The sequence below is a fragment of the Scardinius erythrophthalmus genome (assembly GCF_964197995.2).
Source record: "Scardinius erythrophthalmus genome assembly, chromosome: 22".
NCBI classification, from domain to species: domain Eukaryota; kingdom Metazoa; phylum Chordata; class Actinopteri; order Cypriniformes; family Leuciscidae; genus Scardinius; species Scardinius erythrophthalmus.
The window spans coordinates 27,767,158-27,793,904 of record NC_138242.1 but is presented as its reverse complement, the minus strand read 5'-3'; the positions used below and the strand labels follow the sequence as shown (position 1 = coordinate 27,793,904).

Sequence of the window (26,747 nt, the reverse complement as noted above, 5' to 3'; positions counted from 1 at the left end):
CCTCACAACACCCCCCCCCCACACACACACACCCCTACCCCCCTACCCCCCCTGTCGGTGATTGGTTGGAACACTATTTGTTTTGGTTTTGAGTGTTTGGCTAAACCATTTGTTTTTGTGTGCAGATCTCAGAGCCGAGGCTGCAGAGACGCGTTTTTTTGACGGCATGCTTATGGGGCGGGCAGATAACGGATCGTTAGGAAAGATTAGATGAATGTGATAAAAATATTTTTGGGCCTGAAATCACTGACACCACCTTTAATGTCATAGAAGAAGAAATTCAATAAAATAGAAATGTTTTCTTAGCCATAGTGTACAGTTTATCGAATACCCCGTCAGGGTTTATTTTGCAATTCATATTCATAAAAATCGGTAGAAAGCACATACTGATACTGACATAATGACATACAATAAATATGGAAAATTGAACTACACGATTCAGGGAGCAGGTTCACTACACAGAGAAAACGCTACGCTTGAGCAAACAGTTTGTGAATAGGCTACTACAAATGATGGAAAGAGACTGTGAACGCATTAAATAGGATATGTTTAGTTGGTGGATAGCATAGGCTACTATTGCACTGTAGCGATAACGTTAAGCGCACCAGAATAATATATAATATTCAGAAGTAAACAGTGTAGCTGACTTACATATTCAGTTAACATCCACAAATGAATAAGCGTGACGATTCAGGGAGCAGGCTACACTTGAGAAAACATTATGGTTTATTTTAAGTGTTATGATGGAAGATTAATTTGTCAGATTTTCAAATAACCTTAATAGCATGATCTATTGATTTCTAAATGTGTGGTGCTTTTAGCGGCATGCAAACTTTCTAGTGCACACTGTGCTCATCAGTGTGCAGTGTGAGAGGGGTAGTGGCCAGCGGCTAGAGCGGCAAAAGCCAATGTGTGCTTCTTTTACTGAGATATTTAACGATATATTTTGCATTTCTAATCCAAACAACGTCAAACTTGGCACTGCACTTACTCGTGCCTGTAGCAAGACACCTGTCAAGTTTGAAATCCATCGAACTAACGGTTCGAGAGTTACACGAATAACAGACACATACACACAGACAGACTAGACGTTTCTGTAATTTATAGATACTAGTCCTCTGAGGTCATTTGCACTACATCATACATACAGTATTTTTAAATGTGTGCTTTGCTGCAGGGTTACTAATCATAATTCGCTCTGGATGCTCCAGCTGCGCTAGTGGTGTCGATATTGATCCTGAGGCCACACAAGCACACTATTGATCTCAAATACAGACATTTAATAGACAGAGTTCAAAAACCAGACAATCACTGCCGCTCAACCAGCAGTATGTGAGCAGTTTTCCTCCAAACTATTTAGAACAATCTCCAGCTCTCTGAAGCATTTCAGAATGGGTTCTTTATTTCGCAGTGAGGAGATGTGCCTCGTGCAGCTGTTCTTTCAAACAGAATCGGCCCACAATTGCATCAATGAACTTGGCCATCTTGGCTTGGTTCAGTTTAAAGATGTAAGTAACCTTGATGTGTGAGTGTAACTTCTTTCGACTGTCTAGTGACCACAAAATCTGTGTTGTTGAACTGAAATTACATTGTTTGAGCATCAGGCCATGAGCTGCTAAATGCTCTTTAAGTTCTGGTTTATTTTGTAGTTTAAATGTTATGTTGGAAGATAAATTTGTCAGATTGTCAAATAACATTAATAGCATGATCTGTTGATTTCTAAATGTGTGCTGATTTTAGCAGCATGCACACTTTCTAGTGCATACTTACTACATCATTCTTCAGTTTATATATTTAGCTTGTATTGTCACAGAATTTGATTTCTCACCATTGGCTGAATCGATCAATGCATAACACTGCAGAGCAAGAACAACTGGTTGTGTACATTATGTTGGTAAATTAATCCTAAGTCATCTAAAATAAACCAAAACCATGTTAGAATTCATATGTGTATTATTTTTTTAATGATCTTTCAGCTGAATCCTGGTGTATCAGCATTTCAGAGGCATTTTGTGAAGGAAGTGAAGAAATGTGAAGAAATGGAGAGAATTCTGAGTAAGAATGTATACTTTATTATAACAAGCTGGTTTACTGTATTTATTGATATACTGAACACTTATGATATATTCTGATCTCACAAATAAACATTTGTGCTGTAAATTTCATTTATTTTTAAGCATTTAATATTGCAAAAATGTAGGCTATATCTTCTCTGTTTTACATATTGTGCAGATGTGATCTAACAATAAAACTTTGATTTACACTTGAATCATATTCCCAGGTAGTGTTACACATCACAAGTAACGTGAGTTACGTGCACTTTTTTCAAGTAATGCATTACAATATCTGACTTCCTTTTTCAAATAATGCAAGTTATTTTGATGATCCAATTCAACAATACTAATAAGCAAAAATAACTTTTTGAGGTTTAACAAACTTTTATTTTTGTAACAAGCAAGTGAGCCCAGCCCAGGTGAGAAAAAGTAACGTAATGCATTACTTTCCAGAAAAAGTAACTAAGTAACTAATTTAGTTACTTTTTTAGGGAGTAACACAATATTGTAACGCATTACTTTTAAACGTAACTTTCCTCAACACTGTTCCCTAGATTAATTTGAAACCCTTTGGATATATTTATCTTACTTCAAAGATAGTCATGTTGCTTTCTCTTGAAATTCTACATTATTTAGGATATCTTGAGAAGGAGATGATGAAATCTAACATCGTAATTGCTGCAACAAAGGAGAAGGAGATGGTTCCCTGTTCCAGAGATGTTCTGGAGCTGGAGGTGAAAACAACTCTTGTCTGCTATTTTTATTTGGAATACTTGATTCTGATTGGTCAATCATGGCATTGACCAAATAAACCCCTTCTCTCTTACTCTGTATAACAATTTGACACAGAAACAGAAATTCAGAAAGTTATACTGTGACATAATGATTGTCTTCAAACCTTTAGTCCACATTTGAGAAGTTGGAGCAGGAACTGCGAGAAATCAACTGTAACCACGACACACTCAGACAGAACCTCATTGAGCTGATGGACATCGACTCTCTGCTGAGGATGACTGAAGACTTCTTTGAGGAGGTGAAGATCTTGACATCTCAGAGCCCTTTAACTTTATATATTTATGTAGCCCTGCTATTATAGTATTTATTTTTATTTTGAAATGCTATTTTTATATTTGCATTTTTCATTTCAGTTTTAGGTTGTTTTTTGTGCTTTTGACATTTTTATTAGTTTCTTTTTAATGTTTTGATTAAATTTCAGTTTTAGTTTCAGTAATTTTAGTACTTCAGCTTAAAAATATTTATAAATAATGATTTTAAATAAAAATATTTCTAATTTTTATATATTTCTATGGCAGAAATAGTAAGAGTAGTAATCTGTTTCACTCAAATATACATCACAATAGTGAAGAAAAGTTTCATGCTGAATTTAAGGCCTCAGTTAATGCTTAATATTCAAACATTTGCATATTTAGTCAACTAAATTTATCAATTTGATTTAAGCTTGATCTTCAGGGCGTTTCACCTCCACTGCATGACCATGTCATCTTTTTGAAAAGAGTCAAATGGACAATTTTTAACATTATTTCAAATGCTTGAGGTGATAGTTTACCTAAAAAATGCAAATTCTTTCATCATTTACTAGCCTTCATGTTGTTCCAAACTTGCATGGGATTGAAAGGAGTTACTCATTTCCATGCAATAAAAGCGAAAGGTTACCATGGACAGCCTGATGTACTAAAGTTGTGTTGACAATTGCTTGTGTGCAGGCCGAGTCACTGCTATACTCTGAGCCTCCTTCTGAAGACTCGGTGTATATGACTGTCTCGTCCTACATAACCTGCCGCAGAATCAGCAGTTCCAGCACCTCCGGACCTTTAAATCTAGGGTACATTTAAAAGATTTTGTCCAACTGATACACACACGCTTTAAAATAAAGATTCCAGTTAGAACACAATTTTTGTTTTCAGCCTAACCTAATTGTACTGCTAATGCCATAGGCATATCTGTACGCATTTTAAGTTTTGTTGCAGGTGTTATCAAACAAGACAGGTTTCCTGCTTTTGAAAAGGTTCTTTGGCGCCTTTTTCATGGAAATTTCGTCCTTCGGCACGCAGAGATACAGACCACAGAGGAACTCCAAGTGGTGGTGAGACTATCATATTTTTAATGGGTATTTTAAAGTTTTTAATGTTGTTTACTGTATATGTCTATGTGATGTTTAGTTCTATGTGTAGTTACATTCAAGCTATTTTAAGGCATGAATAAATTATTCTGAGAGGGAAAAACATTTGTTATTTGGATTATTAAAGATGAGTTTTAAGGGATTGACTGTAGTTAGGCTATTTTTATTGTTGCTTAACACTTCTGCAACATAAGTGCATGATGCTATTCTTTATTCTCCAACACCAGAATCCAGAATCCATTATCTATGTCTATCAATATGTGCTCACTGCTCATACAAGCTTGCTCTCAGATTATCAGTTCACACCACACAGACTATATGTGAAATATATATTTCTCTATGTATGATGAATAAACTAATGCACAGTCTGTGTTCAGTTTATCTTAAGTGATCAGGAAGTATGTTTCTTTTAAACAGAGAGGATCTGTGAAGAAGGACGTGTTCATCATATTTGTCCAGGGAGAACATGTGCGAGAAAAGATCAGAAAAGTGTGTGAAGGGTGAGAGACATGGTATTTCCACACACGAAATATATATAGCAGTAGAAATATTCTTTAAAAACAACTGTAATTCAAATAAAATTCAATCATTTTTCTTATTAGAAGTCTTTATTTTAATATTTCATTTTATTTTACAAATGAAAAAAGAGTTGTAATATCACTAACAATAACATAAAATGAATCGAAAATTGTTCTCACCAATATTAACACAAATAACATCTGTAAATGAACTAAAGAATGTATAACTTTTTCAACATGGGCAGACAATCTTGTTTCACTCAGTTTCTTGACTAATTGAATTTTTTTAATGATATGTTTGTCACCATATTTAGAGAATGACAGTTTAACTTGGTCAAGACAATCCATGCATATATAAATATGAATGACTGATTTTATCTGATGGCCTTATTTGCATTTTCTTGATTTGTTTTGAATTCTGTGAAATGACCTCATCAAATCCTTACAATCCTTAAAGGTTTCACGCCAGCTTGTACTCATGCCCCAAAAGTTTGTATGAGCGCAAGAGGATGAGCAACAACGTAAAGTCACGAATGGAAGATCTTCGAATGGTGGGTCAAATGACTGATTATTTTTGCTTGCCACGTGTCTTTTCAAATGTGTTTTTCCACCAATGATCGATATTCAAAAATAAACATAGGGAATGGCTATGTCCGTGTTTTTTTCTAAAGATCCTGAGAAGAACTGAAGAATATCGCGGTGGTGTCTTGACCAGAGCGGCCGACCACGTCCAGGAGTGGAGCAGCAAAGTGAAGAAGATGAAGGCCATCTACTACACACTGAATCTCTGCAACATAGACATCACGCAGAAGTTGATCGTGGCAGAGATCTGGTGTCCCGTGTCAGATCTCGCTTTAGTTCAAAACGCCCTGATTATGGGATCAGTATGTATGTTTATACACTGCCTTGAAGAAAGTTTCTGCAGACCACCATCACTAATAATTCAAAAGTTCTATTTAAAAGTCTGCAAAGGAAAGTGAGTCGCATGTTAAAGTTAATGTCTGAGCAATTTTGTCCCTTTGCGAGTAGTTTAAAAGATAGAAATAAAAAAGTTAAACAAAATAATTATCTTAAATATTGCAAAAAATGATTTGTAAAAAAAAAAAATTCTAAATCGTATATGTACATTGAATATAAATGTTAAAGTTAAACTGATCTTAATTACAAATTATGTACTTTACTTGAATGGGATATTTTTAAATATTAATACTGTAAATTTTACACTTTGCACGTAGTTTCATACTCTTAACTCAAACTGTTTGTACTGCAGACATGAATTATACCTCAAGTCGTGCAAGTTTCTCATATATGTGTGATTTTCACATGTGTTTTTTTAGGAGCAGAGTGGTTCCAGTGTGACCCCAGTCCTGAACCGCATCCAAACCCAGCAAACTCCTCCAACCTTCAACAGAACCAACACATTTACTGAAGGATTCCAGGCCATTATTGACGCCTATGGAGTCGGTACCTATCAGGAGATCAATCCAGGTGATTGGCTGTTATCTATCTATCTATCTATCTATCTATCTATCTATCTATCTATCTATCCATCCATCCATCCATCCATCCATCCATCCATCCATCCATCCATCCATCCATCCATCCATCCATCCATCCATCCATCCATCCATCCATCCATCCATCCATCCATCCATCCATCCATCCATCCATCCATCCATCCATCCATCCATCCATCCATCCATCCATCCATCCATCCATCCATCCATCCATCTATCTATCTATCTATCTATCTATCTATCTATCTATCTATCTATCTATCTATCTATCTATCTATCTATCTATCTATCTATCTATCTATCTATCTATCTATCTATCTATAAATCATCTATCTATATATCTGTCTGTGTGTGTGTGTGTGTGTGTGTGTGTGTGTGTGTGTGTGTGTGTACTTGTACAACTATCTTTGTGAGGACCAGTTTGAGTTTTAGACCATTGGAGTGAGGACAAAGAGAGTAAAGTGAGGACATTTTGGCCGGTCCTCACTTTCTGAGAGCCTTTAAAGGCCTGTTTGAGGGTCAAGACTTGGTTTTAGGGATAAGGTTATAATTAGGTTAAGGGTCGGTTTAGGGTCAGGGTTCGGGTTAGGCACTTAGTTGTGATGGGTAAGGTTAGGTTAAGTGGCTAGAGATTGCATTGTGTCAATGAATGTCCTCATAAAGATAAATGTACAAGAATGTGTGTGTGTGTGTGTGTGTGTATATACTGTGTATATATATGTATAAAATGTGTGTTATTATTTATTTAATATTTTTTTGCCTCCTTTATTTTCTCAGCTCCATACACTATTGTAACCTTCCCCTTCCTGTTTGCGGTGATGTTTGGAGATTGTGGTCATGGACTGGTGATGACACTGTTCGCAGTCTGGCTCATTACACAGACCGAATGTTTACGAAAGATGAAAAATGAGGTATTGAATGGCATGAAATGTCAATGTGTCATAATAACATCACTTTTTAACCCTGGTTAGAGTCTTGTAAGCTTTGATTTCCTCCCAGATTACAGATGTCCTGGTCGGTGGACGCTACATTATCTTGCTCATGGGAATGTTCTCCATATATACTGGACTGATTTACAATGACTGCTTCTCCAAGTCCTTCAACATTTTTGGCTCTTCCTGGCGTGTGCGGCCCATGTTCTTTCCTCACGGGCCTTGGCAGTACGTACGCTTGCAGGATTTAAAGTTACTTTGTCGTTTTCCATTTTGATCATTTTTTTGCTTTATCTCAGAAACAAAACACTGCATGAAAATCACCATCTTCAGCTGAACCCAACTGTGCCCGGAGTTTATTCTGGTCGCCCGTACGTGTTTGGTATTGACCCGGTCAGTGCATATAAAACCTTGTTTGTTCAACATTACATACAGGATTTCTTTCCGTGATCACTTTTTATTTGTTTTTTACATATTACATGTAATCCTGGTGTGTTTTTACAATGAAATTATAGATTGAAAAGAATTGAAGTTGGTTGTCTGACTGTGTTTCATCCACTAGGTGGTGGGATTTAGCTGTTCTGATGCGTACATTAAAGGGATAATTCACCCCAAAATTTAATTTTTGCCATCATATACTTAATCACCCTTAAGTTGTTCCAAACCTGTATGAATTTCTTACTTCTGTTGAACACAAAATAAGTTATTTTGAAGAATGTTGGTAATCAGACAGTTGACGGCACCCATTGACTTCCATAGAAGGAAAAAAATACAATGGAAGTCAATGGTTGCTGTCAACTGTCTGGTTGGGATGTTAATTTATGCTTTAATATTCATCAAGTCTGTGTAAACCTGATAACTTACATTCACATCATAACAAGCCTATGTTAAATTCATTTTTGTTTTAGGTTTGGAATATTGCATCAAATAAGCTATCCTTTCTAAACTCCTTCAAGATGAAGATGTCGGTCATACTGGGAGTCAGTCATATGCTCCTCGGAGTGACCCTGAGTTTGGTCAACTTTGTGTGAGTATTTGATTATCTCATATAAACTAAGGCAAAGTTACATTTTTAAATCAATTAGATTGTCAAATGCAAAGGCAAAATACTAATGTTTTATAAGAACAAACATTTTATGATATGGAAATGTAGCTTTGTTTATTTTGTCTAATGAAGAAAAATGAGAAGATAGTTACTTGTATATAAATCTAAGTAGTTATTATTAAAAAGGTAGTCGTACAGTATTTGATATTTTTAAAAGTACTGTCTTAAATTCCAGATCAATGAGTTGTTAGTCAGAAATCTTGTTTTGTTGTCCTCATTTCCTTTTAACAGACATTTGGGGAAATTCCAGGACATTTTACTTCAGTTTGTTCCACAGCTGATCTTCATGCTCTCTCTCTTTGGATACCTGATCTTCCTCATCCTCTACAAATGGTGCATCACCCTGCGCTCTGAAATGGCTCCCAGCATCCTTCTGCTCTTCATCAACATGATGATGTTTGATTACCAGCCAGAACACAAGTTTCTTTTCAGAGGACAGGTTTGGATTCATTGTTTGGTTTGACTGGCTTCACATAGCCAAAGCATGACAGATTATGAGCGATGCTGTTATCCTCTACAGAAAGCTGTTCAGATCTTCTTGGTTGTGACGGCTGTGCTCATGGTTCCTGTGCTGCTCCTGGCCAAACCCCTCCTCATCTACAGGACCCGAATGAAAGCCAGACACCAGGTGGGTGAGCAGAACAGAGCAAACCTGGCCCAAGATCAGCTAATGCTTCTTTCAACCAGCCAGGGTTATTATGGTAAAAACTAAGACTAAAACCTTTAAAGCTTTAGTTGCAAAGGGCTTAATGTTGTAAAATAAGTCAAACTAAAGCTGAAAAAAAGACAGAATACACAACAAAATTACTAAAACTAACCAAAATGTAAAAAATAAATAAATAAAAATTATGATTTATAATAATATCTTGATACTAAAATAACACTGTTTTCAATTTGGAATTAAACTAAATTTAAATGCAAATTAAATCCTTACATACATAAAAAATATTAACGTGTGGCCCTCGATTTAGGAAACATTGATTAAAAAAATGCTGTTTAGATAGATAGATTATTTATAATTAAATTTAAAATGATTTAAAATAAATGCAATTACATCATATACTGATTCTGTATGTGTATAACATACATAAATATAAAAAAAATCAGTATAAGTACATAAATAGTACTTAAGTTCAGTAGTCTATAACATTTTATTTGAATTTTAATATTTAGATTATCACTTTAAAAAAAAGATGCTGCCTTACATTTTTAAGTACAATCAACTTAAATGTTTAAGTCATTCATCTTAGACTACATCAAACTGACTTTAATAAAATGAGTTGAATCTTGTATAACTTATCAAAAAAGTAGAAAATTGTTTATTGATTATGTAATTTTTTACAGTCTTTAGATTTATTAGTGGTTTTATTTTATTTTTAAATGTTATATCTCAATACAGCAATATTATTATTTTTCTTTTTTCTTTTTATTTATTTTACATTTTCAATTTGGCACATTTGGGCATATTTCTAATTTGAAATGCATATAAAAATAATCTATATATTTTGTGTCTATAATAATATATTTAGTGATTGTGATAGTGACTAACAAGGTCTCTCTGCAGGTGTTTGGAAACAATGATCAGCATGGATCAGATAAGGGTTTCTCCTCACATCAGAAAGATGAGATGGTAAGCTTGTGTTGTATGGAAAGTCTTTAAATGTTATAAACATTTGAAATACAAAATGCTCTTTACATGAAGTATGTTGAACAAGAAATGAGGGCGGATGGTTTGATCTGTGTTTTTCCTCAGGTGAGCATAGGTGACGTGTTTGTGAATCAGGCCATCCACACGATCGAGTTCTGCCTGGGCTGCATCTCCAACACGGCCTCGTACCTTCGGCTCTGGGCGCTCAGTCTGGCTCACGCAGGTTTGTCCCGGCACAGTAATAAAAATAACTCTATCATGCCGTTCTTTGAGTTTTCATTAGTTACTCAGTGACTGATTGAATCAACAGTGAAATGATTTATGAGAAAATGAAGGTGTGCAGTTTATGAGGACACCTTCTGTACAAAGCTCAACGACACCAGAGCATGTTTTAAACTTTTACTTTTACCTTCCCTATGTGGTATTATTTAGCATTATAACTCTACATCTCAATTTGACAGTATACATGACAGAAAAAATGTACCGAAGAGCTGCTGAAAATTCACCGTTGCCATCACAGGAATAAATTATATTTTAAAATAGATTAAATGGTTATTAACCGTAAGTGATATTATGTCACAATATTGCTATTTTTACTGTATTTTTTTATCAAATAAATGCAGCGTTGGTGAGCTTTTTTCAAAGACATTAAAAAAATCTATTTTCTTTAGTTTTTGCTGATAAATAATTGTAAATTTCTCAGTCCGGGTAACACAGAGAACGAGTAAACATTGCTCATTTACATATACTGTCGACATTGTAAAAACAATACAACACGGATTGAGAATCGGCAAAGTTACATTTTTAAAGGAATTTTTCAAAAATTAAAATTATCCAATAATTTACTCGCCTTCAAGTCATCCTAGGTGTATATGACTTTCCACTTTCAGCCAAACACAATCAGAGTTATATTAAAAAATATCCTGGCTCTTCCCAGCTTTATAATGGGAGTGAATGGTTCCAAAAAAGTGCATCCATCCATCATAAAAGTAATCCATACGACTGCAGGGGGTTAGTAAATGCCTTCTGCGATTGTGTAAGGACATATTTAAAACTTTATAAACTATAATCACTGGCTTCCAGCAACGGCTGTATTACTTTTATGATGGATGGATGTGCTTTTTTGAGCTTCAAACTGTTGGTTGCAATTCACTGCCATTATAAAGCTAGGAAGAGCCAGGATATTTTATAATATAACTCTGATTGTGTTCGGCTGAAAGAAAGTCATATACACCTAGGACGGGCTTGAGGGGGAGTAAATTATGTGATCGCTTTGATTTTTGTGTGAATTATTCCTGTAGAGCTGTCGGAGGTGCTTTGGCGGATGGTTCTCCAGGTGGGGCTGAAGCTCTCCTCCGGTGTGGGTTCGCTCATGCTGGTTCTGCAGTTTGCTGCTTTTGCTGTTCTCACCGTGACCATTCTTCTGATTATGGAGGGCCTGTCTGCCTTTCTGCATGCTTTACGACTGCATTGGTAAGAACAACACATTATTCATAAGCAACGAGATTCCACTGATTCCTTTAACAAAGAAAACCTAGTCTCACCCTCTGTGCTTTATCATACATATGACAAGCTTGCACCTTGCACTTGTAAGTTGCGTGTTAGTCAAGGTATTTGACTTGTTCGTGACCCTTGACTTAGGGCATGTTTGTCTGTCTGTTTTTAATCTTTTAAGTTTACATACAGTATATCTGGCCCAAAGGTCAAATGTCTCTGTACTTGAAGTGTGTCCAAATGTCGCATTAATAGTGTGAGGTTCAGTGTACTGTTACTAACAATAATAAAAGATCTATTTATAAAGCATGTTTAAATATTATACAAAATGGGACAGTGATATGAATGTAGTTAAAGTGACTTTTTTTATGTGTTTGTTTTTAGGGTTGAATTTCAGAACAAGTTTTACGAGGGATCCGGCTACAAGTTCACACCCTTGTCCTTTGACAGCTTGTAAAGACTCAGCATTAATAGTCACTATTTGTACTATTTTTGTAGTTTTTAGCATCATTATTGTTTTGTGAATGTAAAAAATGCATACTTAAGTGCATCAACAGAGGTCTCCCAATTATTAAGTTTTGTGGACAAAATGAAAATATGCTATAAACAAAAATACTGTATTAAGCTTAACTTAACTTAAACTAAACATTGATGTAGAATTAAGCGTTGATCTTTCATCACAGTACGACGTAATAATGTGACAATGTAATGTAAAGTCGAGTCGGTCTGGCAGCGTGGTTGCAATAAAGGCTGTTTTTGGATTAACGAGGAAGTTCTGAAACTTACAGGATGTTTTTATAGTACAATGACCTCTTATATGTCAAAAGAAGGAGGAAATATTGATTTCTCAATTCATGACACGGTAACTCGCCAACTCATTTTTAAAGTATTTAAATGGTCCATCAAAATCTCCTTGGCCTGATTTAAAGATGTTTAAATTTTTTAAAACATTACTTAACTAACTTTACAAAATAATGACATTTAAGTAGGCCTACATGTTGCTTATTATTACAGGGTAGTTGTATAACAGTTTAGTAATGTGTTCATTTTACATTATACAAAAAAAAGTGAGTTAAATATGTATATATAGGGTTGCCATAAAATGAAATGAAAAGGTTAAATAAACCATTTCAAAATGTATTTTTTATTAATGCTGTGAACCATCCTAGTTGCCTGTAAAATAAACTGTACAAGCACATGTAGACTTCAAACTATGTGGAGCAGAATGAATGCATGACCTGTACATGCATCACACGATCTGTCTTACATACACACATCAGAAGTGGTATTCTGTGAATTTGTTAGTTGCTTCCCTAATGGATTGTTGTTAAATGTTTGTATACTTGCACATCACTACGTTACCTATACAGGATGTACAGAACTAACTTTTTCTAAAACTTTAAACAGCATTCACTGAGTTAATGTCAGCATTTTAAATAAACATGAAAAAGACGCTACTATGTTTATGATGCACCATTGACTGGCTCCTGAGTTCTGAATGTAAAAACCAGGGTTTTGTGTCTATTTCCATTTCAATTCAGATTAGACAACTGTTATAAACAAGAATGCTTTTGACGGTTTTCGACAAACAAACCCTCGCATCACGTCAAGACAGAACAGCATCAAGCATTAAAGGTATGTTTATAATTTAGAACTTGACAATGTTTCTTTAATACATAGACCTTTTAGACCTCCAGATATAGTCGAGATCTTTGCTTTCATATTTTCAAATGTTATTGCATTCAAACGCATAAAGGTACAACACAAATGCATACAGAAACAGTCGAACGCCAATGCTTCGATACGCCTGTGATGATGCTCTTCATTGGTTTTGTTTTTCACTATTCGCTTTATAATTGTATCGGTAGCATTTTAAAACTGTGCAAGTTAAAGACAGATGTACAGTATGTTAGTGTAAACCTGGATCCAGTTAATGCCACTAGACTAATAAATATTTTAGTTTTCTATTTTAGAGATATGCTAATAAACTAATAAGTCCAACATGCATATGCATGTAAGATCCGGAATGAAACTTCTGCTAGATTCAGTAACATGACAGACTTTGGCATGTAATTTCCTAACTAAATAAAATAAAATAAAAAAACACTTAAAGGTACAGTAAGCAATTTCTGAGAAACTGTTGAGAGTGGATCGGACTGAGCACCAAAACACTATTAGCCAATCAGCAGTAGGGGGCGTGTCCATTCTTTAGAGGGAGGTGCCTGTGTTGCATAGCGTGTTGGTGAATTTGGGGGCGGGGCTATCGAGATAGGGGTGTGTTTGTTTTGGTGATTTTTAAATATCAACAGCATTTCTCAGAAATCGCTTACTGCACCTTTAAATGCACTTTCATTGCAACCGAGTCTAAAATGACTTTCCACTTCAATCCACTTATCCAACATAGATCTAAGTGTAAGTGTCATTCATTTTTAGAAAATAAAAATAGCATTGTGGTCATGCATGAATCCTCAATGTAAAAGATTAGGATACTTCTACATTTGTCATGCATAATGTTGATTATCAATATTTGAGCATCATCGTTACTAAATTAATACCGCTGTATACCTCATAATGTATTTTTGCACTGTATTACAAGTGGTCAATATTTTTTAATGATATTTCATTCACTTTATTTTACAAAAAATGCAAAATGTCCACAGAAAATAGAAATTTGAAGTGTGCATATCATGGCACATTTAAAGTTCCTTTTACAGACAAGACGCAGATTAAATATGAACTTTTTGTTCATAACACTAACAAGTTGTGTAACCACATTTAAAAAAAAAACTTGACAAAAACAAAATCAACTTGATTGTCGAACCCAAGTGAGATTGTAGTGCTACTTTATGGAAAAAGGAAGCTCTGAATACTCTTTCCATTGAGAAACAGCTGAAGGGCACTAACAAACATAAAACTAGGATCGTGCGGAGTTGTTGCCATTATCGTAATCGTCGTCGTCAGACTGCTGGTCCGGGGGTATGGCGCGGGTTTGGCTGGCTCGTACGCTGGTCAGTTGAGGGCAGGCGGAGATCAGGTTGGCAATGCCAACGAGAGTCACACCTGTGCCGTCTAGGTTCACTTGGCTCAACTGCATACGACACAGGAACTTCAGACCTGAGATAATAAACACATGATGTTAGAGATGTTTCTTTATACTAGAACATGATTTTGGAGGGGATACCAATATGCAACGTACCGTGATCTGTGATTCTGGTTCTGCTGAGGTTGAGTTTCAGCAGCTGCGGACAGTGTACTAGACCTTGTCTGATCACTGTATCGCCAACCTGTGTACTGGCCAAACCCATCACCTACAAAAACAACATGGAAGTTGAATTTCTAAATGCATAACAAAATTTTCTTTACTGTCACTTTTGATCAATTTAAATGCATCAAAAAGAATTTTTCGTATTTAAATCCTGTACCTGCAGATGTGGTAAGTGTGTGATCAAGGCTGAAACGCCCCTGCTAGTGACGGCTGTCCGGTCGAGACACAGTTCCTGGAGTTCTTTTAGACTGATCAGTCCTTGCAGCCCAATGTCACTCACTTGAGTGTTGCTAAGAGACAGCTTCTTCAGCCTATCAGGTAAAAAGGGGCGTGGTTTTCATTACCATCTTTGAAATAGCGACATTAGTTGCAAATAAAAGGTCTAAGGTTCTACCAACAGCGAAACGAAAAAGCACAAGTCAATTGTTTTACTAAAGGATACAATCTGTTAGACGATACAAATTTCACTTGCTTTAATGCAGAGGCATAGCAATATATTGTAGTATAATCACTTGTTTTCGCTCAGAATGCCGAAAATAATTTGTATAGGTCTTTGAGTTTTATCTCCAAACAAATATAGATTATGAATAGATTGTTACACATAAATTATCACAGTTTCCACAATTTCTGAACAAAGAATTTCCATGATTTTCCATGCCTTTTCCAATGAACAAAGGATTTTTTAAATTCTAGTAAATTCTAGCTGAAGAAAGAGCCAATCACAATTAGATTAGATGTGTTTCCATGACTTTTCCATTCCTGGAAATCACACTTTTGAAATTTTCTAATATTTCCAGGACTTTCAGGAACCTTATGAAATGGACTACCACCAGGGCCTAAAACTAACTTTTTGCCACACCTGCCGATGGCTGGTGACTTAGTTCACCCAAAAATTATTTACTCAACCTCAAGTTGTTCCAAACCTGTATGAGTTTGTTTCTTTTGTTGAACATAAAAGAAGATATTTACAAGAATGTTGGTAATCAAACATTTGACAGTAGCTACTGACTTCCATAGTTGGATAAAAAAATGCTTTGGAAGTCAATGGGGTCCAACAACTCTCTGGTTACCAACATTCTTCATAATATCTTTTGTGTTCAGCAGAAGAAAGAAACTCATACAGGTTTGGAACAACATGTTGGTGAGTAAGTGATGATAGAATTTAAATTTTTGGGTGAACTATCCCTTTAAAGTCCCCCTGTGGTGAAAATCAAGTTTTTAATGTTGTTTATGTGTCTATGTGGTGTTTTTAATGTGCTTTAAGACAAACCATGTGCAAATTCGTAAGTCAACACCATTGCTGAGTATTTTCTCCTTAAAACTGCAGCGAACCAAAGACGCGGTTTGAAATCGCTGCTGTTTCTGACATAACTACCTAGTAACCAATCAGGTCATCGTGTGATCGTCAGCGAGTGGATGTCCGAGCTGGTGTGAGTGAGTGGAGGCGGGGCTAATTTGCACATTCATTTCAGCATTACCAGATTTGCAAGTTTGCATTACACCAAATTAAACCAGAACAAGGGCTGCTTTCGTCTTTTGATCTCCTGCTTAGACATCTTTGGACTCACGGCTTTGCTTAAAGCTCTACCTGTTCATGTTGGCAAGCTGCGTAATGCCGTGGTCGGTGAGCTGAGTGTAGTCGGTCAGGTCGAGCTCTAAGAGCAAAGTCTGTCTGGAGAGAAATGAAAGTCCAGCGTCCGTCACACAGTGTCTGCCAGGAAGGGTGAGCTGGGTGAGCCTCAGGCCTGCACGGAGGAATCAAACAATGTAGACACTAAAGCCCCATAGAGGACTAAACAACTTTACTGAAATTAAATTCTATTTGTCTGCACCTGAAATGATCTCCAGCGCGTGGTTTCCATCTGTGACAGGTATGCCAGCCAGGCTGAGAGCTGATAGGCTAGGGTGGGTCGCTAGGCACTGGAGAGAATTTTCCCGTACACCTGTGCCGTCCAGGTGAAGCGTCTGCAGGTTTCGGAGCTCTGCGAGTGCAGACACATCACTCACCTGAAGGCAAAAAGAGACAAAAGCTAAATATAGGGGAAACATATAGTGGGGTCCAAAATAAGCCTTAAAAACAAGCCCTGTAACGGCTTTAATTTAGGCTAGTTTGGAGAGACAAACACAGTATACCGTGTATATTTACACTATAGTTCAAACGTTTGGGGTCAGTAAGATTTTTCTTTTCTAAAGAAATATATACTTTTAATTTAGTAAGCATGCATTAAATTGATCAAAAGTGAAAGTTTAACATTATTTAAAAAAAAACCTTGAAAACTTTTATTACGGTTCCCACAAAAATATTAATCAGCTCAAGTTTTTTAAACATTGATGATAAAAATAATAGTTTCTTGAGCACCAAATCAGCATATCAGAATGATTTCTGAAGGATCATGTGACACTGAAGATGCTGAAAATTCATCTTTGATCAAAGGAATAAATTACATTTGAACATATTTAAAGTCATTTATACAGTTATTTTAAATTGTGATATCTCACAATATTAATGTTTTACTGTATTTTTAATCAAATAATTGCAGGTTTGTTGAGCAGGAGAGGCTTCTTTCCAAAACATTTTAAAAATCTTACCGACCCCAAACTTTTGCACTGTAGTGTGTGTGTAAATAATATATTAACATCAACATTAATATTTAATCAACAGATCAGATAAATATAAAATATGTCACTTATTTCTTGTAGAATAAACTATACTTTTGGATAGACAGAAATTCATAAATCCTAGTATATACACATTGGGTGATATTTTTTCTTCTTTTGCATACTTTTCACAGAGACTGCAGCAGAAGTCTATTATTAGTCTATTATTGTGATATAGTCTATTTTAGATAATCCTGTCCATAAAAGGCATGTAAAATCCAAAACAAACTCTAAGATTAAAACTGCAACCTCTTTATTTAAAAAAATTATCTATAAAAAAATTGATAAAATAAACATATATTATGATATAAACAATCTGTGTAATTACCTTTGTGTGTTTAATACTGAGCATTCGCAGTTGTGGCACGCATGAGGGCAGCGCTCTCAGTGTGATCTCCGTGATGGCCGTCTGATTCAGGCTGAGCTGACACAGCGCAGAGGAACCTGACTGCAGATACATCAGCAGACCTGCATCGCTTACTTTGGTCTGGTCCAGAGCCAGGAACGTCAGACTGCGGAGTCCTGAGATCAGACAGAACGAGAGCACGCATTTCTACATGACGATCTCTTATAGATGCTACAGCAAGGCCCTGTCCCAAATACCACACTTCATGTGCACTTGCAGTCTTGTGGACTTACAATGGCTGACGTATGCGTGTGTCTGATAAGTCCACAAGACAGTAGGGTGTCCCATTTGTCATTTTAGGTTTCAGAAGGGTGCTCATTCAACGCGGCATACCGTCTCACCTGTGATATGCTGCATGCAGCTGTCTGTTAGTTTGCTACAGGATGACAGGTTGAGATGCTGCAGTTTTGAGAGGTTGGACAAAACAGAAAGACCGGCATCTGCAATGTGAAAAAGGAAAAGAGGATCTCAACAAGCAATCCAACACACTGATGAATTAAAAAATGTGTCATATAGAACTTTTTTAAGAAAGAAATGCCATATTTGGTCATATTTCACCCCCTCAATTTTGGTGATTTTGGTGAAGCCTACTTTACGTTTTTTTACATTATTGTTTTTATTATGGCAATAGTTTCTGACAATTAAGCACATTAACCCCTAAATTCACATTACCATAATGCAAAAAAATCTCATGACTTTGTTACAGAAAGTCACCATGTGTTTAAAGTAATGAATATCATCTTGTTCAGACATTTCTTTACAACAAATACGATGACTGTAGTATAATTTAATATAAATTGTGCTTTATTCATATTACAAGTTTAAAAAATAATTATTATTTATGAATAACAACATGGTATATTAGTAAAAATGTTTTATTAGAATAGTATTTGTATTAGATTAGCATTAGAATTTGTATTAGTATTATTACTAATAAATATTTATTCACATTAATGTAGTATTTATTCTTTTATTATGTTATAAAGATATTTTAATGATATATCTTTGATAATCTATCTTTAAAAATGATATAAATATTTGTGTGTGTGTGTGTGTGTGCACACACATACACATATATACACATTACCATTCAACGTAATGTAAAAATTCTTAATGAAATAAAAACTGCAAAACAATAATAATAAACAATTTTTTTTTTTTTAGGGTCTGGCCATTTTTTTTTAGTGAGATTCTCACACACCTGTGATAAGTGGAGAGTTGACAAAGCTGAGATGCTTGAGACAGGAAAACGCCCTCAGTTGCCGCAGAAGCTCGTTGGTGGTGTACGGGTAGCAGTTTAGGACAAACCTCTGCAGCGGGCATCCGAAGAACAGCTCTAGTGTACGTGGTCGGAGTGAACGCTCACGTGCCATGTGAGCCAACAAGAGTTCGGCCAGCTCTGGGGTCAGACACGCCAGGCTACTGCTGTACTGCATGCTGGGAGCTGAGAGAGCAAGATTAACAGTTTGTCTTGGATTAACTCTAATGTGATTAGTAAACAACACTAGTTGGTGTCTTTCTGACCTGTCATGAGGGAAACGGTGGCCCTGGTGGCCATGGAGCAGAGAGAGGGCACGCGGGGGGTCTTGAAGGCTTTTTTGGGGGGTGAGGGCTGCCCGTGTGGGGAATGCTGCTCGTCGTGATGGGCGGCTCTCTGCAGACGCTCTACCGCTGCTTGACCCGCAGCTCCACGCAACGCACGGGCTTCCTCAGGGTCTGCTGGGACTTCAGGCTCCGCCTCCCTTCAACACACAACCAATTACACTGAATCACAAACTTCATCTTTTTTAAGGACAAAGCAAACTGCTCAAGTTTTCTAAATGCTAAAGCAAATGTACAGTATCTAACATTTTGGCTGGGAAACAAATCGAGCAAAGCAACTGACAGTCGTAATGATGAAAGAGAGACATATTGACGTAGAATTGCAAAAGGATTTTCTTTCTTATAGTTTTTTGCATACTGAATTGTGGTCTTTTTATTTATCACATGTCCTACCGGAGTCTGTTGCCCTGCTCCGGCCAGTGATGTCTCGGCCCAAGTCCTCCTCTTGCCCTGTTCTCCAGGAAGAAGGGCAACTGTGGCATTCCTGCCAGAGCGAGGAGGAGAACATTTACAATCTGTATCAAGTATTTTGAGTTTTATACATTTATTTTTATTTAGCATATGGTTAAAACCCCACAAAAGCGTTATATTCGAATAGCATTTTCCCCTATCAGAACAAGAAAACAGGTTTCCCACATCTTTTCCATGACTTTTTCAATCTTTCATGATTACTGGATAAGAAATTTGGCATTTATTTTTATAAAAGAGCTCTAAAAGCGCAGTTTCTAGCATATATTTTAGATATATCAGATATACAAATATTTTGGAGATGAACATAACATAGCATATCAAGTAGCAGTAAATACTTTTAAATTGTAAAAAAAAAAAAGAAATCAAATAAATGCAGTTCTTTTGAACTTTCTATTCATCCAAAAGTACTGAAAAAATGTATCAGGGTTGCCACAAAAATATAAATTATAGAATAATAATAATAGTAAATGTTTCTTGAGCATCAAATTCATTTCTGAAGGATCATGAAGATAATAGTTACATGTATAGTGCAATATATATAGTATATTATAAATGTTTGTTACATATGAACAAACATTTACATATCTTTTTAAGATTACATAAATTAAAATTTAAAAATCCATTACTTTTAAGGATTGTATTCATTTCAATAATTATTTCAAGCCTGGAAATCACAATGAAAAAACTAATAAAAAAAACCCTAATATTTCCATGTCTTTCATGACTATGTTGATGTATCTTTAAAAAACTATTTACAATTACTTACTTGTACGACCCATAAGCACATCAAGTAAACAAATAAAATTTCAATTGCACCTTGTTACTACCAAATTAAGCAAGCATTCAATTACACAGCCTCAATATCACAAGAGTTGCACTGGAAGGAACCGCATATTAAGCTAATTACCGTATATTAGCATGTTCACAGGCCGGCCCGCTAAACCAATCCAGCTGCAATTAATTCCCGTGTGTCTCTCGTGTACAAATTAACATAAGATCTCCTGTCGACTTCACAACATCTCAAAATGATGTCCAAAGCTGCTTTCTCTCCCAGCGTGTCTGAAATCCCCCAAATTAAAGAGGATAAGCAGTTCTAACACATGAGAACTGGCTTGCTTAATTGTTGCGTTTTTCATTATTTGAACGAGGTGAATGGCTTTTTATTTATAACCGGGTCTAAACTAGGACAAGTAAGGGCATTCACCTTACCCGATATGGACTTCCACAGGGTTACTGAACAAAGATCTGTGATTCAGACTAAATCGAGCACAGCTGAGCAATACTGTGATTGTTTCAGATCAATAATACGCATTATGTGATCTGTTACATCCCAGCAAACACAGAACATTCTCCTAACGTAAGAATTAATGTTAGGTTTTATATTTAAACAACCAAAAACTAACATTCTCAGAACGTTATGTGAATCAAAGCTGGACTGAGAGCGTAGCGTGTCTATATGATTAAAAAAACAGCTAAACTAGTATTTTTAGTCAGGCATCTACTTCCATTTATTTCAACAACTAAGCTTTGGCAAAATCATGAACGGTGACCTTCAATGAGAGCTGATAAAGCCAGTTCTTTGGGTCTTTGTGATTAGAGAAATGTTGGCAGACTGTCCATTCATTACCATTCCTGTCCTCCTTCTGTTTCAGTTGAGAGATTATGGCCTTTTCTGCTTCACTGGAGTCCAAAAAGCAGCGTGCATGGCTTTTTTAGCCCGTTCATATCAACATCTTTGGTTTATGGCCTCGTAAGGAATTCCCTTCGGTTGTGGTTTAAAGTGCTAGTTTTATCTTTAATGGTTTGTGGAGTTTCATCCAAAGCAGAGTTGACTGTAATCAAGCCAATGCTAATTGTAATGATTCAATTAGTGGGAAACGACTTTTCACATGTTTTATTAACTACTCACATTGCAAGCCGTCACTATTATTATTAATTCTCATACTTGAACAAACCCCAAACCATAAGTATTTAACTTGGGCACCTAACTCATCCTGCAGCGTGCTACAAACATAAATAATACCTAAAAATGATGCAGCTATAACTTTTCTAAGCGATCAGACTTATTCTAAGCAATCAAACAATATAAAAGTTGGAAAAATCTCATAGATTTACGGGGGAAGCTCAAACCATACCTAAAGACCAGTATGTCATAGAGACTTTGGACTCTTTTTTTACCAGGGCAAAACCATCAAGAAACCACCCAGAACAACCATTATATACCGTTGAGATGAAATGGAGGTACAACTTCTTCTTCTGGTTGCTCATCATTTTCTAAATGTTCCTCATCTTCTGCATCACCTTGCACCAGTTTCTGGCCTCGTCCTATCAGATCGGATGAAAATATCTAATTACAGAATATTTGTGTAGAGCAGGGTTATTATCATCAACTAAAACTATTCAAATGCAAAAAAGGTCTGCACAAATAATTTTAGAAGGTTCAAGCTAATTCGCTGGGAGAGAGCAGTGAGTGCTTTGATTGGAAAGCTAAAACTATTAAAAACATTTTTGTTGATTTCTGTTGATAAATTATAATATTTAAAAAATAATAAAAATGACAAAAACACATAAAATTACTAAATATTAAACTAAAATTAAAACAAAAACTGAAAATGAGAATTTTAATAGTAAATAAATAATACTAAAATAACACTGAGTGGTGCATTCACAAATGAGTTAAAGTAAAGTAAATCTTACCCCAGAAGTGAGAGGGTCCTGACAGTGGAGGTTCGACCCCAGGAATCCCAGCATACCCCACTGCTTCCTCCCACAGCTGATGGGGCAGTGGTGGCGGCACCTCCAGTTCCTCTAAAGCTTCCGCCTCCACTTGTGGTGGCTCATTGAGCGGTGCCACCAGCTCTTCCTGTGGCTCCACCTCCGGCGGTCCTACAACAGCCAATCCGGACGCTGGACTGGGCGGGTCCTGAGGCGTCTCAGGGGGCGTGGTCTGTATGCAAAGTGCAGCGTTGGGGGTCAGTCCCAGAGACCGGAGAGAGCAGGTTAGCTCAGTTTCACCGAAGCGCTTGCGAGGGAACCCTTGCAGGAGGGAGAAGGCGGGTAGTGAAGGGTGGCGACCGGAAATGTACTCGACGACGTGACTTAAGGGAGTGTCTGCAGGGAAACGCTCACGCATTGATTCCCCAGAAGGGAGACGGATCTATAACACGAAACAAGTACAAACATATCAGACAGATCATACTAAATACCACTAACAGCAGTTAAAAAACACAAGTAATCTCGCACCATGAGGATGCAGTGGTTGTCCACGCTCGTCTCCACACGTCCACCCAGTCTCTGTGCACTGGATGGAGAGGTCTCGGCTATGGCTTCAGTTTGGGCCTTTTCCTGCTGACTGCGCCGGTCCTCTGCTATCCTCTTCAATACCAACTCACGCTCCTGATCAGAGGACAAACTGTTACTGCACTGGGAACCAAAAATGACCTTGTAGAGCAAGAAAATGTGAGAGCAGATGGAGCACAGATAGTACTAAGATGTTTAAAAACTCAGATGCTCTTGGTTGCTTGAGGTTGTTTTCCTATGGGGACTTCTTTATGGTATTAAAAATGGTTTTAAGTCAGTTATTTATATCTTTTGCTGTAGTGTGTCAGTAGGAAACATCAGTTTACATGTCCAAACACTCTTTTTGCCATTAATTGTAATAATCCAGTGAGATTTCTGTATGCACAAGGAATCTGACAACAGCCGGTATGATCTGATCGCAAAGCTAGAAACCTTCCTGCAAAGCTACAGTTCTGTGAAAAGTACTGGCACTTGTGTTAAAATGCTGTAAAGTGAGAATGCTTAAATCACAAATTGAATTTATTTATGATTTAACTTCTATTAACTAATTCAAATCAATATATGGTGGAACGACCCCTTTGCATTTAGAACGGCTTTTGTACAGGTACACTTGCGCATAGTTCTTCAGGTAGCTTTGCAGGAAGGTTTCTTCAAGCATCTCGGAGACGTTCCCGCAGTTCTTCTGGATTTAGTCTGTCTCAGTTTCTTCATGTAATCACAGACGGACTCGATGATGGTGAGATCAGATCACACCGGCTGTTGTCAGACTCCTTGTGCATACAGAAATCTCACTGGATTATTACAATTAATAAATGTAAACTGCTATTTCCTACTGACACACTACAGCAAAAGATATAAATAACTGACTTAAAACCATTTTTGGGGGGGGGGGGGGTATTAACATGCCTAAGACTTTTGCATAGTACTGTATATAATTATTTATTTAAATTTTTGGGTGAACTAACCCGTGTTTATGGAGTTTCATTGTAAAAATATGAAAGCTTTCACTGATTCACCTGCTTCTTTTGTCTCTTCTCTAGCTGTGCCTCTTGGGCCACTCGTTGTCTCTGCTGCTCGTGGAAATTACTCTTATCCTGCTTGATCCGTGTTTCCAGGGGTGGATGCTCTTTCGCTCCGGGAGTGTTTGCTGAAGGGGGGGCCAAGACTAAAGAAGGACCTAAAAGCAGAAAAAAAGCTGTTCATGCATTCCTCTGCATTGCATAACATTCAATGCAGTCTGCTAATGATCTGCAGCGCACTATGCACAAAATCACTGTGAGTCACAGTTTATTTACACAGTAAATCACATTTTCCTTCCCAGCAGAATCTTAACCCTCTTGTGAAAGAAGTCCGTTTGTCATACAAAAGAGTAAATGAACAAACTGCTGTTTTTTACCTGTTGCTTCAGACTGTGAGTTGTTGTTGTAGCAAAGAGCATCTTTGGGAGGGTTGAATGCAGAAAACGGTGTTTCTACAGGACCCGAAGGCTGCTTGACTAGTTTATGTCGTGGACTCCCACCTTGCAAAAGCCTTCAGAGCAAATGTGAGAATAAATTCAAGGGCTGGTGAAGCTTTTGCTTAATAACCAAACACAATGCCGTCTAATAACACTTCCAATATTCCTTAAAGCCACTGAATATATCCAGACAGGTGAGTATTTATATTATGACTACTACTACATATTTAAAGAAAGCTATTATATAACTAAGCACATTCTTTTTTGGGGATACAATAACCAATTAAACCTATTTCACAATGACATCCTGAAAAACATTTACCATTCAGCCGCTTCTGATACAGAGAAGAATCCTGCCTGCATCGCTGCCTGTATCTGGTCCCCACTGAAGCCCATCTCAGTGAGAGTGCTGATGAAGCCTCCTATGGTCTAGATAACAAGAAAACATTATGAACTCCATTGCAAAGGTATTCTTTATTCATGCAGAGAACAAACACCAACACTTCATAGTCTCATAGCATTGATCATGCACATGGTACTAATGCTGTCACCACAGATATATCACAGTGGACTTTACCTCTTATAGTTTGATATCATGACACAGTCTGAGGCAACGTAAAATGCTATTTATATACGATTGATTTATTAAGCTACTGTACTCTGAAAGCAAGAAGCTTTCTTCATAACAACAAATATTATTAAAGTGCGCAACGCTTAACAAAATAGTTATTGTGCATTTAAATATTCGACTGTGTGTGTCGACTTAGTTTTTGCTACTTGAAGAACACTTAAAAATTAGAAATGTTTATATTATTTGATTGCATTTGTCCTTAATCTATATATCTGAGAAGGCCATGCACGTGCATGCATATTGTTTTCAATGCTTTCAATAACGGTCTCAAGAGGCTTTCCTCGCAGACCTAGGCCTACTTTTCATTTCCTTGTAATCTTATAACTTAGAGTTACAGTAACAATGACTGTATAGCTAAAAGCTGAACGAGACTATAATAAAAGGTTGTACTTGATGCTGTTCTATTGAAACTAATGTACTTATCACAGTTTATCATGTTTTATCCATGTCGGACAAGCTAATATAGCAATGCAATAAGCTTTACAAAAACATTGTCAATTCACAATTAACCATAGTTTCCGCTTACCGATGTGGAGTCCATAATTGTATTCAATATCCTCAAAAATACTCGATATTGCGGTTTGTTGTCACTTTGCAGACGGTGTTTACTGATTGTCCGCACAGTAGAATGGTGACCGCTTACGTCACAGGGTTTTTTCCGTCCTGACTGTACGCTCGACGCTGATTGGATGACTGACATTCGGAAACGCCTCTTAAGGACCGCCCCCACTGTAGCTGTACCTGTCAATCACAGGTCGTCTGAATGTGTTAAAGGAGCAGGCGCGTCTTTACCTAGAGTGAAGCTCACAAACAATCATTCACACGCTCTGTTAACGAAACACAGTTATCGTTTGTCTACTAAAGCAACTCATTTCCATTTTGCTATGAGGTTAATTTTATTTCTGACATGCAATAAGTATTAGTGTCCGGCAGATGTCAATATTTGGTCAACAAGGCCATGTTGGGAATAAAATGATAAAATGATAAGTAAATAATAATATAATATAATATAATGTAATATAATATAATATAATATAAGTAATTTATTTTCTTTTTGAACAGATGGCCAGTCAAGGATCGATGTGTTTAAATTTAGAAAATGTTAACTGTCAAACTTAATCTTACATGAGCCAGGCTTATTTGCAACAATTTTACTAAAATGTGGGATACGTCAAAATACAGTTTAGATATTTGTATGATTCTGCACCAAAATTTGATGTTGGTTTTACGTTTTTGAAACACATTAAGTTCCCATAAATTGAAGAAAATTTGTTGTTTGGTCAATTTATTTTACAATAGCTTGGGACATGCTGCATTTATTTCACATGCAGTAATATTTAAGCATCATCCGTCTTATTCATTTTTATCATTATCAATTTAGTAATTTAACGTTACCAGATATTGGTTGCATGAGTAAAATGTTGGCTTTAGGAATTTCCAAGAAATTGGGTTAGGTTCATTAATTTTACACATGTATCTGTCATTTGACGTGTGCAGGCATGCATAAAATGAAAATAAAAGCCTGTTGCATTTTTATTTTTATTTTATTT

The 26,747-nt window shown here is 36.4% G+C and overlaps 2 protein-coding genes across 2 annotated transcripts; one reads left to right on the top strand and one right to left on the bottom strand.

The window, feature by feature from the left end:
* Positions 1-1,391: 1,391 nt before the first annotated feature.
* Positions 1,392-11,865, top strand: LOC308682843 (V-type proton ATPase 116 kDa subunit a 1; the record flags this gene model as incomplete). Its single annotated transcript, XM_081352785.1, has 19 exons — positions 1,392-1,508; positions 1,977-2,055; positions 2,691-2,788; positions 2,959-3,087; positions 3,779-3,897; positions 4,032-4,158; positions 4,612-4,694; positions 5,170-5,263; positions 5,384-5,596; positions 6,050-6,200; positions 7,007-7,140; positions 7,229-7,389; positions 7,461-7,554; positions 8,070-8,188; positions 8,498-8,705; positions 8,787-8,894; positions 10,020-10,137; positions 11,216-11,387; positions 11,793-11,865. The coding sequence occupies 19 exons, from the start codon at positions 1,392-1,394 to the stop codon at positions 11,863-11,865; spliced, it is 2,397 nt and encodes a 798-aa protein (XP_081208911.1).
* A 665-nt stretch (positions 11,866-12,530) lies between these two features.
* LOC308682803 (uncharacterized protein) lies at positions 12,531-25,878 on the bottom strand. Its single transcript, XM_081352746.1, has 17 exons — positions 25,724-25,878; positions 24,889-24,995; positions 24,507-24,640; positions 24,127-24,287; positions 23,054-23,206; positions 22,508-22,967; positions 22,034-22,135; positions 19,733-19,823; positions 19,262-19,479; positions 18,939-19,181; positions 18,079-18,177; positions 17,660-17,853; positions 16,506-16,680; positions 16,262-16,418; positions 14,831-14,984; positions 14,605-14,716; positions 12,531-14,522 (listed from the first exon to the last, which is right to left on the bottom strand). Exons 1-17 carry the CDS (start codon positions 25,736-25,738, stop codon positions 14,323-14,325), a joined length of 2,775 nt encoding a protein of 924 aa, XP_081208872.1. The 5' UTR covers positions 25,739-25,878; the 3' UTR covers positions 12,531-14,322.
* Positions 25,879-26,747: the final 869 nt, after the last annotated feature.

Excerpts from the sequence above, each read along its gene's own strand:
- LOC308682803 (XM_081352746.1), bottom strand. Across the intron at positions 24,288-24,506 it reads CTCACAGTCTGAAGCAACAG|GTCCTTCTTTAGTCTTGGCC; the intron begins GTAAAAAACAGC and ends TTCTGCTTTTAG. Across the intron at positions 17,854-18,078 it reads CTGCATGCAGCATATCACAG|GACTCCGCAGTCTGACGTTC; the intron begins GTGAGACGGTAT and ends GTCTGATCTCAG.